General features: G+C 33.3%; 1 protein-coding gene across 2 annotated transcripts; it reads left to right on the top strand.

The window, feature by feature from the left end:
* Positions 1–1633: 1633 nt before the first annotated feature.
* Positions 1634–13465, top strand: LOC130671533 (LIM/homeobox protein Lhx2-like). 2 transcript variants are annotated; one of them, XM_057475479.1, is made up of 5 exons: positions 1634–1941; positions 6261–6434; positions 8099–8313; positions 12508–12743; positions 12813–13465. In XM_057475479.1, the coding sequence occupies exons 1-5, from the start codon at positions 1634–1636 to the stop codon at positions 13092–13094; spliced, it is 1215 nt and encodes a 404-aa protein (XP_057331462.1). In that variant the 3' UTR covers positions 13095–13465. The 2 variants fall into 2 exon arrangements, with proteins under 2 accessions (XP_057331462.1, XP_057331463.1); XM_057475480.1 differs by having other exon boundaries at positions 12833–13007.
* Positions 13466–18961: the final 5496 nt, after the last annotated feature.

Below are 18961 nucleotides of genomic sequence, written 5' to 3'. Positions count from 1 at the left end.
AAAACCACAACAATTTTTTTTTAGTCACCAGGATGATGCCTGATCGCAATTTATTTACCAAAAATTACATTGGAGTAAAATAATTTTTTTTTTTTGTAAAATTCTAAATAAAGGTCATTGAAATATGAATATATACTCGTGTTATAAAATACAAAAATTTCAAAATAAATTATTAAAGTCCTTCACAAAAATAATAAAAAAAATCAACTTAATCTCTCATCTTCTGTACAACGATAAACATAAAGCTGAAGTAAAAATTACATAAGAAATTAAGAAATGAATAAATAATTCATGATACGTAACTTTTTTATATGTAATAAAATGACTTGAAGGAAATAAAATGAAAAAAAACGACAAAGTGTAAATGAAAAAAGCAAAATCTAAATACCCAAGTAACAAATGACCCTTAATGAGGTATTAATTAATCTAAATAGAAAAAGACCCGAAAGTGTGGTGATGTGTGTTGAAAAAGAACAAGGAAGTAAAGAGTATCAGAGAGCAAAGAGAAAAGATTTAAGAGTAGTAAAGGACGTTGAGTTATCGCAGAGACGTTTGCCTTGGCTTAGCTTCTACCAATTAGCTACCTCGTCGATTCGAAACTGAGCTACTACTCCGGAATCCATTCATTAACGGGACGCCGGTCACGAATTGTTTTCATTCATGGATTCCCGTGCGTACCCGGCACAGCACCAGTCAAGAGAGTAGTATAGGCTTGAGCACGCGCCTCTGAGCGTGTCCTGAATGAACCAGAGACCAACCAACAAGACACCAATCTCTTTCTCTTACGTATTACCTCGGAAGTCTTCTCTTCCTTTATTCTATCTCTCTCCCTCCCTTCCTCCCTTACTACCTCTCACCCTTCTCATCCTTTTCTCTCTTATTCACTTACTCGCATCCATATATATGCTATTCTATACATATACATACATACATACATGCATGTATATATATTTATATATAGATATATATTTGTTGCCATTAACGTGGACGTTAACGCGAATGACTTTGTTTCTACCAGGCGCGACGATACGGTCGATGATTTCAATCTCCTGTAAGGATATCTTATCCCCATTTTGTTCCGCACTACTCGTATCGTATCACTGTATATATTTATACTACTACTATATACATTTAATGTATATTCTCATCTCTTATTCTTGTATATACAACTTACAACTGTTTGTGCATGAGGAAGTTACTCTTACTCCTGTATACTCATTCTCTCAGTCTCTCCCTCTCTTTCTCACTCTTTTTCTTTTAAGAGAAATCCTTTCGAGCGTTTCGATATCATCCGATGCGATTAAATTACACATTGAACGTTAATTGGTATCTTATTATCATGTTTATCCTTAATTTCTTAATTGCTTTGTATTAAATTATTTTAATCGTTGTGATGACGGTAATAATAAAAACGATAATAGTAATAATAAATATCAATATCATTTATTTGTAAGTGAGATGAGTGGAGGTAGTAATTAATAGAAGATATTTGTTGAGATATTCCTTACAAGATAAATTTGATTAAGATCTGTGGGATGAATGACGTGACGAACGATGAGCGATGATGAGCACTAATGATATTGTGTGTTGATATGTTTATTAGAATGTAGGATTTAAGTGAGTGAGGATCGTGATGCTGAAGGAAGTGGGCTGTGGAAGTAGTACACCCCCGGTCGGGGACTGCACGACCCCGAGCAGACGAGAAAATACTAATGAGGTGGATAGACTTCGCTCGGAGGTCGTGGGCGCTGGAGGCGGAGGTGCTGGACTCGCTTGCGGTGGCTGCGGGAGAGATATCGCTGAAAGATGGTATCTGAGGGCCGCCGATCGCGCTTGGCACTGCGGATGCTTGAGATGCTGTCATTGCAGGGTACCTTTGGCTGCTGAATTGACTTGCTTCTCGAGGGATGGAAATATTTACTGCAAAGAAGATTATTACAGGTTAGTTTTTTATCTTCATGATACTTTTTTATTATTAGTAATTTTTATTTTGTAATTACGAGAGGAAATTATTTTCAGAAATATTTGAAATATAATTTATTCCGTATACACAGCCCATACGAAAAAATATATATCCCCACGGAAAAAAAAATTACTGTTGCTGCAACAGGAGGCAGTCATGTTGCAGCTGCAGGAAAAAATCCTGTTGCAGCAACAGGATTTTCCTGCAGCTGCAACAGTAAATTTTTTTCCGTGGAGGAATATATGCTGGCAAAATAGCATACATACGGCAATACTAAAGATATAAGCCGGATATATACTATTTTGCCGGGATATATATTTTTTCGTATGGGAGTAAAAAATCGGGAGTGATTTCTGAGTGTTTATAGATTTTTTTAAAAATCTGAAATCACTCCGTCACTCGGAGTTTTGGAGTCTTAACATAAATCACTTCGGCGCATACGGAGTGAATAGGGAGGTTGTTTTTTCAGCAGAGTAACTAAGGAGTGATCTAGAATTCATCAAAATCCGCATTTACTCCGATTCAAAGTTTTTATTTTAAAATAAACTTCTATTGGGAGTGAATTTCACTCCAAAGGGATTAAATAAATTAAAAAATCTTCTAATTCGCGTTCACTCCGAATTCACTTCAGATTTAATCTGCGTTCACTCCACAAAGTTTTGAGTGTGTTAGGGAATTTTTCAAAAAATTTGATAAATTAACTGATTTTAATTTCGATGTTTATCACTGTAAGAAACATTTTAATGTTAATCATACACGAAAAAAGTGATACTAGAATAATTTCATCAAATACAAATTTTATATCCACGCTGTAAAAAATTAGCGGAGTGAATGTGGAGTATATTCGGAGCGGATGACTGTTTATTTATTCAATTCCCTCAGAATTAAATTCACTCCGAAGAGAAGTTTAATTTAATATTAAAACTCCGAATCGGAGTGAATGTGGATTTAAATAAAATCCAGTTGACTCCGAAATCACTCCGCTGAAAAAAACAAACTCCTTATTTACTCAGTATGCAGAGTGATTTTTTTTACTCCCGAAATTTAAGTGACAGAATGAGTTCGGATTTAAATAAAATCCGTAATCACTCCAAATTTACTCCCAATTGTTTACAGTGTAATGAATTTTGAAATTTAGCGATAAAAATTCCAGTGTATAACCTAATTTTAGTTGTTTATACACTGGAGCGACGCACAATCGTAAAAAATAGATTCAAAATTTGTATCACTGTCGTTGTAAACTCTCGTGGAAAAAAAAATTTCGTTCATAATGAATTTAGATCTGAATTTCATGACGAAGCTCAGACCGTGACACAAATATGACTTATTATGAATTTACTCCAACTCTTCGTCTAGTAAATCAGTATTAATTATAAAATTAATTTATTACGTCTTTTAATTCAACTTGGGATGACTTCGACTGCAACTTGACTGAATTTTTACTGAATTAAATTTTTTCTCAAATTTATCGATTCAGAAATTACTTCTTCTATCAAGTACTTGAATTACGTAAATCAGTTTCAATTGTAGAATTCATTCGGTGAATAAACTTCGGTTCACTTGAATTGGAATATTACTGAGTCATAATTTTGACGTGATTAAAGTTCTTGATACAAATTCATGATGAAAGTCATATTTGTGTCACGATCTGAGTTTCCAGATGAAATTTACATCTAAATTCATCATGAACAGTAATTTTTTCACGGGCTTGCGCGATTTTTTCCGTCTAATATAATAAGATTATATTTTTCTATACATAATCACTACTTTTTGCAGACAATTATGCCCTTTTAAATAAAACCTTAAGATTTCCTATGAAATATTTCTCAAAAAAAAATAAAAAAAATATACAGCAAATTATTGCATCCTTTGGGTATCCAAGAATTAATGCAAAATCCTTGCTTCTGATTCCTGGGTTATTTTCTATACCCCAACACACATCCGCCATCTCGGTATTTATTGCGGTAGTGTTAAATTTGCATAGTATCGTCACTTATACACCATATATACATATACCTTCTTTGGACCACACAAAATGTCCACTAATGGCCATCTTCCCTTTCTAAGATTCGTCTACTATCTCCGCTAATCTCCTTCTCACTAAACACTATTCCCCAAAACAAAAAAAACCTGCTTCCATCCCCATCCGATCCCCATAAATTTAAATTTATCCGAACTTCTTCCAACAAAATGAATGAAAAAAAAAAAAAAAAAAAAATGACGTAATATTAAATGTAAATACCGAAACAACGCAAATAAATGATGTAAGGACGTTAAAGAAAATAAAAATAATTTGATTGACGTAACTTGCTCCGGAGTTGACGTGGAAATCTCAGGACTCAGAGAAGCAGAAGCACAAGCTGTTGCAGTATAAAACAGCCAGTCTCGTTATCCGTTGATTTATTATTACATACATCGTATACAATCGTACATTCTTTTATAATACTAAAACAAATACTTAATCTCAGATGCACAGGAAAAGTCTTATCTTTCTACCGGTTACTATTTTTCTTAAAAAGTGAAAGCCACTCAATTCAAACAAAACAAATTCACTAAAAAAAAATTATATAAAAATTTATAAGAATGATCCATTTGATTTTCGATTGTTCCATTGTTTTGCATCAACGTCAACGCAATAATTTACTGGAAAATTTTATCTTTATTTTAAATTAATCAAACTTTCCCCGCCGCCTTATCTATGACCTATGCACGTCATAGTACAATTGTGTCGTGACCCGAGTCGAAATATTAGACGTAAATTGAACGTTTTAAACGTAAATTGAACGTTTTGGACATTAAAAACTCAATTTGACAGCTTTCAACTTATTCAAAACGTAGATTGGAGTATCATAAATCAAAAAGTTAACTAAAACCTATTTAGACTTACAATAAGAAAACATAAGCATACCAAAAAATTTTTTTCATCGATTTTGTACTCCTGGATTATAATCACGTCAATTCCGTGAAATTTTGTCGTCCGCCTCTCTGGCTCTTAAATAAAAAATTCGTATTTTGAAAAAAAATTTTTTTCAGTTTCATACTTCTATCTTTAACACTATATATTTATACCTATTCATATATTATGATATCAAGGTTATGAAAATTGTGATTACAAATATTGAAATAAATTAATTAATGTTATCATTAAACTAAAATCATAACTCATGAAATTACCAATTTTTTATGAACCAAAATACAGAACAATCGTTCAATTTACTTTCAAAACGTTAAAAATGTTCATTTTACGTTTAAAACGTTAAGAAAGTTCAATTTACGTCTAATATTTCGACTCGGGGATGAATAAAAAAAAAAGTTTTTTTTTAAATTTTTCTATAAAATATTGATAAAAATAATTGTAAAAATACATGCGTGGAAAAATAAGACTACGTAGTTTCTGGTTCGTTAAGGCATAAAACAACATCACTCCATGCAATATGCAACAATGCGATACAAGAGATTCTACTGACTACTCTCCAGTATCCAGTATATACTGCAACATATATACATATACGTACTCGGTACTGAGTTGGTCCCTATGTACTTTGTTTCAATGAATAGAAAGAAAGAAATATAAAATAATATACTACAGAGCAATGGAGCCAGAAAACAAAAAAAATAATAAAATAAAATGAGAAGATGAATAAAAAAATGATACCTTTGTTTGTATAGTCGTATATATATATCAGAAAATGGTGATGGTGAATCGAATGGAGTTGGGCAAAGTTATACGATGGTTTGTTTTCGATACCAAGAATTATTAAGGCCGCAAAAGTGGTGGTACAGTTGCTGGCTTAGTAAATTTTATTATTTTTTATGCTGTTATTGTCGTATTAAAATATTGCGAAGGAATAAGCATTGAGAGCTGCATTGTCTACCATTTCTGGGGTACTTTGGTTGTTGATTGTGGTAAAGTAGTAGTAGGTGGTGGTCTATTGAAATGCGGGAGGGCTTGTTTATGGTAACAGCGATGAGAGGTAAAGGGGAGGTAAAATGTCAGATCTTATTTGTGGTTATTATAATAGTGTTATATGTTACGATAGTTGACACAAGATTGTATGATTGTGGTATAGGTATAGGTATTAAAATATGAAAATAAAGAGAGAATATTTTCAGCGGAGTAAAAACGAGGATGAATAAAAAAACGTGGGATAGTTTGTTGGATTGTTTGTTATTGAGAGCGCAATGTAGAGGAAGAATATTGTTTCAAGTTTTGATGACAACTCGAGACCTTTTGCTGCGATGATGACCATTGTTTTGATGAATGTTGTTATGTGTTATGTATTGTTGACTGTTGTAGATTGTTCGCGGTCTCAAGATGTTCACGATGTCGAGCTGGAATTTCCGCAACTGAACTCGTGATGAGAGCCAGAGAATTGGTATACCATGTGGCTTGCTTTGTCTGCGCATCCTGCGGGGTACCGCTTAATAAAGGAGATCACTTTGGACAACGTGATGGTCTTGTTTATTGCAGGTTATTTTTTTTAGATTTTAATTATGGTTTCATAGTCTTGTTGGCATTAATTTATAAATGACTTGTAAATAATAATATTTTAAATATTGTTAAGTCATTATTTTTATCAAGCGTTGAATGTTTTTTGCTTTACATGCAATGAATATCGTGCAAAAAATATAATTTTGTTGCTTTCGGAAAATAATAGTTTTTTTTCAAAGACTTTGCATGATAAATACGCACTTACGAGCTATCAGAAAATTTCTATCACGTTGCGGTTTAATGATAATAGAAATTACAGATCAAAATAGTAGTTTATCTATCGAGTGCGATCGTATTTAAGACGCGAGGTGTGAAGATTGGTGCCCGAACCGAAGGCGAGCGTCTTAGACTCGATTGTACTAGATAAATACATTAGTTTTTGTGACAGATATTTGAAATTTACTACATTTAGTGCCTATAAATGGCAGGTTATCAATCCGCATTTATTTATTTGGTAAAATTGTTTTGAGTATTTGTTAAAAATGAGAGAGAAATCGGTAAGTGTATTAATTAATACGATGATAAATTTTGTCACAAGATGGCTCGATGAGTTACTTCGATATTTTTTGGTCGTTTGCTATCGCACATGCAACCAAACAATATTTTTTGATCCGTTGATGACGTCACTATTAGAACAATTAGGTATGTTTTTTACCAGCCGTATTTTATCTAATATTTTTAGCTGCCGGCTATAGACGCTAAATGTCGTACATTCTAAATGTCTGTCACAAAAATTTAATTTTATTCGATATGTTTAATTTCTTGTAATTATTTTTCTAAATGTTCTTAATAAACTTTTAACTAAAGTCTAAATAAAAGTCTTCTACTCTCTGAAAGTGAGCTAGCAAACCCATTAGCAAGTAGTGAATATTCACTAATTACTTCCTTCAGGCCCGCATGGAAAAATATATATGTGAAAATTACATGCAACATATATGTCGCATATATAAGATGTATGTGCGCAAAAAAAAATATGTCAACTAAATTTTCAGATAAATGTATGCATAGTTGAAAACATAAATGCTTACATAAAATTAAAAATATATAATACATATATTATAAATAAATGTTATATAAATGGAGATATATATATATATGGCCATATAAGTAAACATATACGTAGACATTTATGCCGTCATATATCGAGAAATATATGCACACATATATGTGGAGATATGTGCAGACATATGTGCACATATATGTCTGTATATATGTCGACATGTATGTATGCATCTATGTGGGCATATATATGTACTTATATGTATGCATATATGTCCTTTATATATTTATATAAATGTCTAAACATACTTATGCAAATGCGTAAGTATATATTTTAGATTTATCAAAGTATATATTTTTTTATATAACTTAAATATATTTAAGCGCAAAAAAAAATATGTCGGAATATACCTTTCATATAAATAACATATATTTTTATATATGTGACATATATAAAAATATATGTTTGCATATATTTTCCGTATATATGTATTTCCATGCGGGGGTATGAAAGATGTTAGTATGTGAAAATTTAGACCTAGTATGAAATTTTATTCAGTAAAATTACACTAGGCGACTTTGAAGTTACAAATAAAAGAATTTGACTTCGAAAACTGACTAAAGAATCTTAAAAAAATTTTTAGGCCGCACTACGAATTAATTTGTTGTGCCGCGGATTATGGAAATACTGCCGGCAGCGTTGAAGACCTCGGCTCTCCAGATGTGTCATCCCTCACTGGGTATTACAGCGCGAACGAGCAAAGTCCTGTAACCTCAGTTCAAAAAGGTCGCCCACGAAAACGAAAACTCTCTGAAGTATCTAGATCCGAAATGCCAGTATCCATGCGACTGGCTGCAGGTAATATACCTTTTCATACTACATATATAATAGTAAATATTATATTACAATTACAAGCACACATTACACATTACACACTCAAATCCGTGCACACAAAGAAACGAATAGAAACCTTAAGAGAATAATAACAATTGATAAAAAGTTTACAAAGCGTTCCAGGTCATACTCTAGAAAACTCATTGAGAATATATGCCTACATAATATACTCACTGACCTCTACTATATGCTAGTACTACTACTAAAACAATGTATTTGCATTTCATTAATAAAACACAACTGCATTACTAGACAAATAAAACGGTCGAAAAGTTTGTTGAGTGTAATGTAAATTCTCAAATACTCATTCGTACTCAAGCATCAACAGTCGGCCAATTACACTTTCACCCTACAATCTTTTTTTTTTCTCTTTCTCTACTCTCTTAACCAGCAACTAAACTAACCGAACCCTTTATCATTAATTATAACTAGAGACGCGCGAATAATTCGAATTTTCAAATAATTCGCGAAATTCAAATTATTCATAATTCGTCGAATTTCAAATATTTAACCTTTAAACAGTAACCCCGGTCTGACAGACCGCTAATCAAATTTGAAATCAATGAATTTCTTTCCAATATGGTTGTGTTAAAATATTAATTAGTGTGTCGTTTAAAATTTCTTTCCAATATGGTTGTGTTAAAATATTAATTAGTGTGTCGTTTAAAAATAAATTAAGTTTATAATATCATTAAATCATATCTTTTTCATGAAGATATAGTTTTATTCGTGTAACAGATAAATTTCCCTTCTCAAAAGTAAAAAAATCGAGTGTACTTCTAATAGCGGTCTGTCAAACCGGGTTTACCTGTAGCGTTAAAATTTGTAGGCTTACCGTTTACCGGTTAATTTTTAACTTACATGTAAATAATAACTAAATTTCTAACATTTTTTACAATACACCGAAAAAAAGATTTATTTGAGCCAAAAATATCGAATATTTGGATACGACCTACTAAATATTTAATCGTAAGAAAGATATAATATATTTGAGCATTTTAATTGCATGAAATAAGTGAATTGTTTGTGGTAAAGAAATGATCCAATTCGTCCCCTTTCTGGGTAAGCCTCGTAACTACTTTTTTTTCATAATTAAACTTATGACTGAAAAACATTATTTAGTGCTGCTATTGCGTAAAAAAAGCTTCAAATTTTGATAATTATCACAGAATGTTCGAGAGACTTTTGAATTTTAATATTTCCATTGATGCGCGTGTAACAGAATAAATGTTTTTTCTGCCCTCCGGCCGGAAAGTGGCAACTTTCGGGCCGCTGCCCTGAACGAAGTTGCAATTTTCCGGCTTCGTCGAGCAGAAAAATAGTATACGCACCTTGGCCAGTAAAAAAGAAAGCCTCAGACCACATGTTTGTCAACCTCGGCTTCGCCTCGGCCAACAATTACATGTGCTCTGAGACTTTTCTTATTTTACTGGCCTAGGTATGTAATATACTATTACCGATTTCTGAACAAATTATAACTTTGCAGTTACGAGATTTACCCAGAAAGGGGACAAATTGCTGCAAATAAATATTCGTTGGGACATGTACTTCAAATATATGTCAAGTATCGCTAAAATTTCCTTTATTTGTCACAAATTTAATATCTTTACCACAAATAAATGATATACGTCAGTCAAATTATAAAATTATTTGAATTAACTGTCATATTTAGTTGTACTCAGTATATTTATTTGTCAAAAAATATTTATAAAAAAAAGCCACAAATTAATTGATTTATTTGGGACAAATATTTCTTTTTACCAGTATAACTTACAAATAAATAAAATTCTTTGAATTATTCGATTCGAGCTTGATACAAATAATTCATTAGTTCAACTGATTCTCAATTACAACCCCTGCTGCTTTTGTTTATTTTGATTTTTTTGCAATTCTATATCAGCAATGACAATTACCGATAATAATCTTTCACAAAAATAATAATTTGATGATCCAGCAGAGATCCCGCGAAGCCATAAAATAGTAGTAAGACATTAAAAAACGACGAATGATTTCCAAGAAAAATAAATTAAACAAAAAAGCAGTTAACAAAACGTAAGATGTTAAACTGAACCAGTAACAACTAGCAATCCAACGACTACACACAAGACCGGGCTTTAGAAATAGCTGATGGAAACCCCGATCACGTCATTCCCAGTTATTTTATAATCGGTCCGACAATTAAAGAAAGACCACTGGCACTACCACTACAGCTAAAACTATCACTGTATAGTACTAAAGACTGTAGGAGTCTCTCCTCATCCTCATCCTCTCATATCAAGTCTGAGAGCAGCACCAGGAATTTATTACCACGAGCTATAAAATTGTTCTTCGCCTAGTCTTATTGCACATTCGTATCTTTCTTCACCTACAACTCATATATATAATACGACCCATACCTCTTGAGAATCCTCTTCAATCTTCGCATCCTCCTTAATCTAACATCCATTTAAAACCATAACATTTTATCATCGTTGGTCATTGTATTTATATAGCACTTGTGTTTTTTATTTTTTTAACCGGCAGAAACAGAAAACGATAAAGCATTTGTTTGTTGACTGCAACTTGTACGTATTTATTTAATATCATGATGTGTTATTTTGAACGACTGAAAAAAGTAATAGCCAAGGGGTTGAGGATCGAATTATGAGATCCGCGATTGTTATATATTGAATAAGCTTAAGGGAATAAAAGAATAAGAGGATAAAAAATAACAATAATAATAATAATAAGAGAAACGTATGTTTAAGGCCCGCGGGGACAGTGACAGATGGGTATCGACGGTGAGATGCATCGATTGGCCGCTCCCTCCCGGAAAAGAATGCCGACGCGGACCAATACCCAGCCACTAACAGCAGAATGGCCGGCGAACATTGATACCTACATTCCCTTACTTGCTTGCTTGCTTACTTCTTCTTCTTCTTCTTCTTCTTCAGCTTATACTTCTTCAGCATTTTTTTTACCATTATCTACTTCTTATTCTGGTCCCTTATCCTTACCGACCAACCAACTAACCAGCAACAAAGTAACCAACCAACCAACCAACCAACGATACCCAATTTTATTTTACGTGACAAATTGTGACCTCATTCTTAAGGTATCCGTTCCCCATCATCAACGTGTCTCAAGTTAACGTTTTATGTGATATGCGTGTGCCCCATCCTCGGGCAGCGCAATCGATCCCCCAGATCCTCGATCGAATTGATGTCGCGATCGCTAAAATAGCTGAAGCTTAATTAGCCACTTGCGCACCTTTTTATCTTTAAACGTTTTTTAATCAAACAGACATTCTGACGGAATAACTTGGTATGCGACACACAAGACGTTCGTCCAAGGGTTTTTTTGTTAACTTTATTCTGAATTCTCAAACCGGAAGTCATACACCTTTTGACGAAAGACCAAAGAACCGTTGGGTTGTAACCTGAGGCCCAATTCTTCAAAACTTTAAATTAATATTTGCGAAAACACACTTTCTGGATAACGTTATTTTGTTCTTCAGTTTTTGAATTCTGGTTGTACGGATGAGAAGCTAATTTGAGATTGGCAATTGACAAAAGATTTATAATCAATAAGATTTAAAAGTTACTGAAATAGGTAATGGCGTCTGAAAACCAGTCTACAGTTCAACAAAACATTATTCCGTTATAATGTTTGAACGAATCGATCCGGTTGCTTCGTCAATGCACTGGACATTTTGTTGTCTGTTGTACGTATTTAATATTATTTTTTTATTTTTTTTCATACAACCAAGCAACCAGCTGCCGCAGTGTACTTATTCTTTTTTGCCCGTCATATTGTCTCTTGGTCTTTTTAGTTACTTCTTGCTAACAAATAAAACAAACTTGGATCGATCATGTTTTGTATTATGGTTCATCCAGAGCACGTGCTTAGTCGTTTCCTGCGTACAAATGCGATATGCACTCGAAGAGATCCAGAGATCGATCCACAACATCGGTAAAAGGCTTGATGATTTTTGCCGGCCGGCCGTCCGTCCGGTCCTTCTGCATTCATTTTTTTTTATCCATCAAATTGTGTAATTGTAATTGTAATTGTAATTGTAATCCATAAAATGATTTTTATCGTCAGGTTAATAAATAAATAAGAGAACCGGTAGTTTATAAGGATCAATTATTATTGAATATAAAATAAATTGTTTTTCAGAACTTATGCATCCCAATGAATTGTCATCGTCAATGGAATCGCTGGCCGCGTATGATACATCAGTCGGTTCTCCGGGACCAATTCATCAGAGTCAACGTACTAAACGTATGAGAACGAGCTTTAAGCACCATCAATTACGTACAATGAAGAGTTACTTTGCTATAAATCAGAACCCGGACGCAAAAGATCTTAAGCAATTGGCCCAAAAGACGGGATTATCTAAACGCGTTCTTCAGGTACGATTAACTATCATCAATTAACATCTACGACAATTGTTTAAGATTTATGGAGAAATCATTGCCTAGGTTTGGTTCCAAAACGCTAGGGCCAAGTGGCGTCGAAATATGATGAGACAAGAGGGTAACGGTGGGATCAATAGCGTCGGAGGCAATGGAACTGGAAGTGGATGCCCTGGGACACCGGTTCCGTCATCGACTGGGAACTCACCGAATATTGGACCAAGTGCTGTCGCGTTCCTAGGCGCTGACAGCAATAGCCAGCCATCAACTTCTATGGAAGACATCCATGCACTCCATCATCTTCACTCGGGTGTTTCATCCCAGGTTTCCTTTTCGGATCTCTATTGACATACGATCAGAGTTGATAATTATCAAGATTCATTTATCTGCTGAGCATTTTAAAGTTTTCATATTTGCTTTTTTTTTATCAATGAAAATAAATATGAGAAACTGATGAACTTACGGTGCTAAAGTGCTTGCAGTAAAACGTTTTATCAATTATATTTTCGAACATTTGAAGTATTATTAATAATAATGATAATTATTATATTTATTGGTTAGATTAATTAAATATGGATACTAGTCATTGGATGAAAATTATTTAATAAAAAAAAAAAATTTTTGATGGAAAGTATTTAATGTATTATGAGCTTTTTTCGTACTTGTATATTAATTATAATTATTCATTGGAAAATAATTAGTAACTATAAGTGTAATAAAATAAATCCGGATTACTAAAGTATTAGAATAGTTATCGTAGTTTATTTTTTCAAGACGTCAGTAGCAAATTTTATTTTAAATATTGCGGTTTCGAAAACTTATAATGAGAAATCTTTAATTGAAAAAAAAAAAAATCTTTTTTTCTAAAATTTCAAAATGTCTGCATTTTCTGGATTGATCACTAGAAATTTTTTTGTATTGAAAATTGTGTCTTATTTTCTGTTTAAAAAAATTACAGAGATTTTCAAAAAGTGAAAATTTATGAAAAAGTGGGAAAATGTAATTCAGATCAAGAAAAATTTATCAAGTATTTTTCCAGTGCTCATTTCCTTTCTATTTATCCTATCCCGAGTCGTGGAACAAATTCTATTTTAGTCCTCAAAAGCCTCAATTCTTTGGATGTTTTATTTGCCGCCCAGAAAGTAACTACTTTAGTACTCAAAATCCTCAACGAATGTAAAGTTATATTTCGGAGTTTGAAAAATTTTAGATAGAAAAAGGAGGGTAGAGGTACGTCGAATGAGACTTTTGAGGTTCAAATGTGGATAAAATTATTCCTGTATATTTTGAGGCTCTATCCAGATTATGTTATTCCAGTTTAGCCCTCAAAGTGGGTAAATTGGTCGTAACTACTACTTTGAGGACTAAACTAGGACAACTTTCTATACTGTTGTCAATCTTAAAATTCTAAATTGATCCTCAAAGACCTCATTGAGAACTTTGAGACTTGAATCCGAAATTGTCTTTTGACTCGGGATTTGTATATAAAAAATTTTTATAGCCAAAGGCCTTCGTATTGATAAATATTTTAAAAATCCGTTAATTTTTTATTTTCCAGAAATTAAAAAAATTCAGGCTAAATCTATTGAAGTCAACAGATCTTATAGTATTTAAAAACATTTTTTTCTAAATTCACAATCAGAGTTTTAGAATTTATCTTAATTTTGTTTATGAATCCCACACGGAGAAAAATGTTGGCTCGAAACCTAGCAATTTTTATTATGCTGTCGACCAAACTTGAAACAGGAATTGAAGCATTCAAAAAATTATTATGCTCTTAAAAAAAATTATTCTACTCATACGAAAAATTATTACACTCATACGAAAAATTATTATGCTGTATCACAATACTTACTACGCGCGAGAAACTAATCGATAAGTTTTTATACTAATTACTTTCATACATTATTATAATTGTGCTGCGGCATAATAATTTTTTACAAGAGCATAGTAATTTTTTGGATGCTTTACTTCCTGTTTCAAGTTTGGTCGGCAGCATAATAAAAATTGCTAGGTTTCGAGCCAACATTTTTCTCTGTACAGGAAATGATAAAAGCATCCATAAATCCATCTTACCCCGACTACTCCAATAAACGACTAACAATAAAAAAAATGCACATAATCTTGAAAAAGTAAACTAAAGCAGCAATAAATACAGAGTAAAACGCATAAAATTCCAAATGTAAATTGATCGTCGTAATGTATGCTTTGATTACAGCAGTCACTCGATAAAATCTCATTAAATGCAAACTAAATGTCGCAATTGGTATACAAGTGTCTAAATGACTCAATAATATACCCGTATATATTTACTCTCAAGTTTTCTTCCTCATTCGTTTATTTTTTATTAACATTAAAAATAAAATAATTTTTACACAAAAGTATTTTTCAAAAAATCACAAGATTATAAATTTATCCTCCCTAAATAATTATGAAGATTTTGTAATTTACTTTTGACACTTGAATGGTTTTAATTTTAAAATACACTGTATAAGGTACACGTTTAGTAGACTGTAGTATGTATACATAATTTACATAAGAATGGGTGTTTATATGCACAAGAATTCTAATTAGCATCAAATTAGGTATTTGATGATTTCACGATCACGGTGACGACGATGACGACGACGACGACCGAAAGACGATTAAAACTAAGGCTAAGACTTGGAGACACGTAAGGCGTGTCTTTTGGTCATTTTGCTAAAAATCTTATACACATTCATATATATATATATATAGATACATATATATGAGAACCACTTGCCGTATATTTTGTCGGCGCTCATATAAGTTAATTTTCAATCTATATGCAGGTTTAGATGGCCAAGCCGCGACTCATCAACGAAATGAAGAAATTCAAACACTCGTTAATATTTAATGAATTCAAATAAATAAATATAAAAAAAATACACATGTATATATAGGATACTACTATCACAGGTTTATAAAGATATTTTTAAATAAGCTGACATTAATTTCATTAAATATGCCCATAGAAATTTGTCAATTTTAATTTTATTAATTTTGATTTCCCGAGTCAAAAAACAAATTCTAGTTTAGTCCTCAAAAGCCTCAATTACTTTGATGTTTTACTTGCCGCCCGGAAAGTAACTCGACTTTAGTACTAAAAATCCTCAATGAGAACTATGAGGTCTAGATGCGAATAATTAATCGATTTCAATTATAAGTAAGACCTCAAAATCGTCAACGAATGAAAAGTTATAGTTCGGAATTTGAAAAATTTTAGATAGAAAAGGGAGAGGAGAATACGTCGAATGAGACCTTTGAGGTTCAAATGCGGATAAAATTATTCCTGTATGTTTTGAGTATTTTGAGGCTTTAATCCAGATTATGTTATTCCAGTTTAGTCCTCAGTGGTAAAATGGGTCGTTACTACTACTTTGAGGATTAAACTAGGATAATTTTCTATACTGTTGTCGATCTTAAAATTCTAAATTGATCATGTACCTGAAGATCGGAACGTTTTTCACGCATCGAAAATGAAAATAATTCCTGAAATTTGTGTCTAAAGGCGACTTAAGGAGTACTTGGGGGTGGTCTGTCATTTTCGAGTGACGTATGAAACATTTCCGAAATCTAGATCCAGTAGATTTTTTACTTTTCATTTCTTTTTTCTTATTTTCGTTCCGCGGAAAACGTTCCGATCTTCAGGTACATAATTGATCCTCAAAAACCTCAATGGGAACTTTGAGACTTAAATCCAAATTTGTTTTTTGACTCGGGTTAAGCAAAAATATAAGAGTGTGTTTTGGTTTTGAAAAAAAGTTAAGTTTAATATTTTTAAAGTTTTTGAAAAAATGACTGAAGTCAAGGCCGAGCTTAAGAAAATACTCCTGTTGAAGGATAAAATGACCAATAAAATTCCTGGGTGGAAAAAAACGTGTACAATAATAATTTAAGTTTTATCGACGTGAAATGTTTCCCACGGAGAAAGAGGAGAGTATTGGCGACTCGGTAGTATCTTACAGAGAATCCATCTCCCCTGTACCGGAATCCTTTGGAATCATAAATCCGACTACACAACAACCAGAGTCTCTTGTAGTCTGGGTTGCGATAAAACCTCGGGCTCCTAAACCTCCCGGATCGATTCGTCAGCGTCGTCGTTTGATGTACCGCGCAAGAAAGCGCGCAGCGGTATTTTCATCGTCCCACCCTGATGACCAGAGAGGAGGTTGCAACGTGCGTGGATCGAGACTCTTGGCTTTTATTTCCCCCAGCTCAACAAACATCCATCACATTCACATAAAACATCATCCATATACATGCCACCATATATATATATATATATTTACAGTAGAAGTAAAGGTATACGTGCATGTATATCCATACATATACACAGACATATAAGACTTGAAAGTTTTTAGCTTGCAGGGGGATCCAAAAAAAGTGGACCAATTTTGGGTAATTTGTACGCGAGATACTTAGACGAATACATCCTTCTATATATATTATGATACAATTTTAGTGCACATCACTTGACTTTGATCTGAGCCCTGAAGAGTCGATATAGAGAAGAGCGCCCCCTTAGCAGGTTAAATATAAACGACCGTGGAGGATAGAATAGCTAAATGCGCATGCGTGGTTACGGGTAACAGAAGAATCGCAGCGAGGGTGTGAGTCCGTATCGACGAGTGGGAGCTCTGGTTGCAACCGGCTATTTCGTCGACGAGGAGGCTTCAGGATTCAGCAGACAGGAGCAAGTGAGAAGGAACGAGAGCAAGTGAATCGCTTGGTGGGCACGGGGATCCAAGAAGTGGAGTAAGAGGTGAAAAGAGAATTGGATAGGATGAGGTGGTTATAGAGAGTCAGATTCAGAGTCAAAGCCAGAACCAGAGTCAGAGTCAGAGTCAGAGAGGGAATATCTGGTCGATAGTCTTTTGTTCTGTCAAACGTCGGAACGTGAACCGCGCCCGGTTTCTCTCTCTTATAAAAATCCCTTCACCACTTGGCATCCCCGAGCCTGAGCCCGAGCCCATTTAATGTCTGGTCACATACGACTTGCTGGTATGGTGGAACGAACGGATAAATGGAGAACGAGGAGCCAAGACGATGAACAAGACGGTCAGCAAGACGACCGACGATACAACAGAATCCAAGCAAGAGCCGTAAGTTTTTATTGGGGCGGCTGCTTCTGCAACTTCCACTTGTGTCGATCTCTCCCACTGTCCATTTCTGCGTTGTGTCTTGTGTATCTTTTACTTGCATTACTTGTTCAACTGTCTCTTTTTATTTTTATCTTTTATTCTCTCATTCATTCTCTCCATCTTTCATTATTTTATTTATCCTTTTCTCTTCTCTTTTCTGGTCTTGTGTGCTATAGCCACTGCCGCTTCCCGATACGAGCATCTGCGAAGAGGATTTTACGGTGTACGTATGTGACGCGATCCAAGACGACGCTTTACCTCGTGTTTGCAAGAAGAAGGGTTGCCAGCTGCCGCGCGTGGTCGAAGCTCATTCTCTTAAGAGTTTATAAAAGACCGCCATCGCTATTATTTACCTCATTTTTATAATATTATTTTCAATCAACGTATATATTTACAAATATATGTGTCTCTTACTACATTTAATATTTATATTTATGTATTTAAGGGGACGTTATATGAATGATTATGGGGAATGGTATTTATGAATTAGGCTGTGTTGGTTTTGATAACCATTTTTCTATGTAGTTGATTATGTAAACAGATAGGACGATAAAATAGTCGTTCCGCGTGACTGATGCTGACTTTTATATTCAGACACTATCAACATGATTAACCAACCATGAACCATTAAGTTTCATTTGTCAAAACATTTATCAAGATATTTGTATATCTAAAGTTTATTCAACATTTTATTTAAATCCTTTCATGGAATATTGTTATTTTTTATTTTTATTTAATTATAATAGATCAATACGGTCGACTTGAGGAAAAAATTGGGTATGTATAGGGTAGAGGTACCATTTTTGGCTACTACTCCATTTTTGGAAATTTAATACTTTATTGTAATTTAATAGCCGTGTAAAAAAAATTATTTCCAAAAAGATTCTCAAAAAGTTCGATATGTGAGACTTCTAAACTTGAGACAGATTTGAACTCCGTGTGGAACTTTTGTAATTTTGAGACCTAAAAGAAGAGTTTATATAAGACTTTATATGAGCGAAATTTGAACCAAAAAGAAACGTTTTTAAAAGATATTTTTGAAAACGTATT

This window comes from Microplitis mediator, chromosome 7 (assembly GCF_029852145.1).
Source record: "Microplitis mediator isolate UGA2020A chromosome 7, iyMicMedi2.1, whole genome shotgun sequence".
NCBI lineage: Eukaryota > Metazoa > Arthropoda > Insecta > Hymenoptera > Braconidae > Microplitis > Microplitis mediator.
Note: the sequence above shows the minus strand (reverse complement) of the source record. Positions and strands in the feature narration are given on the sequence as shown.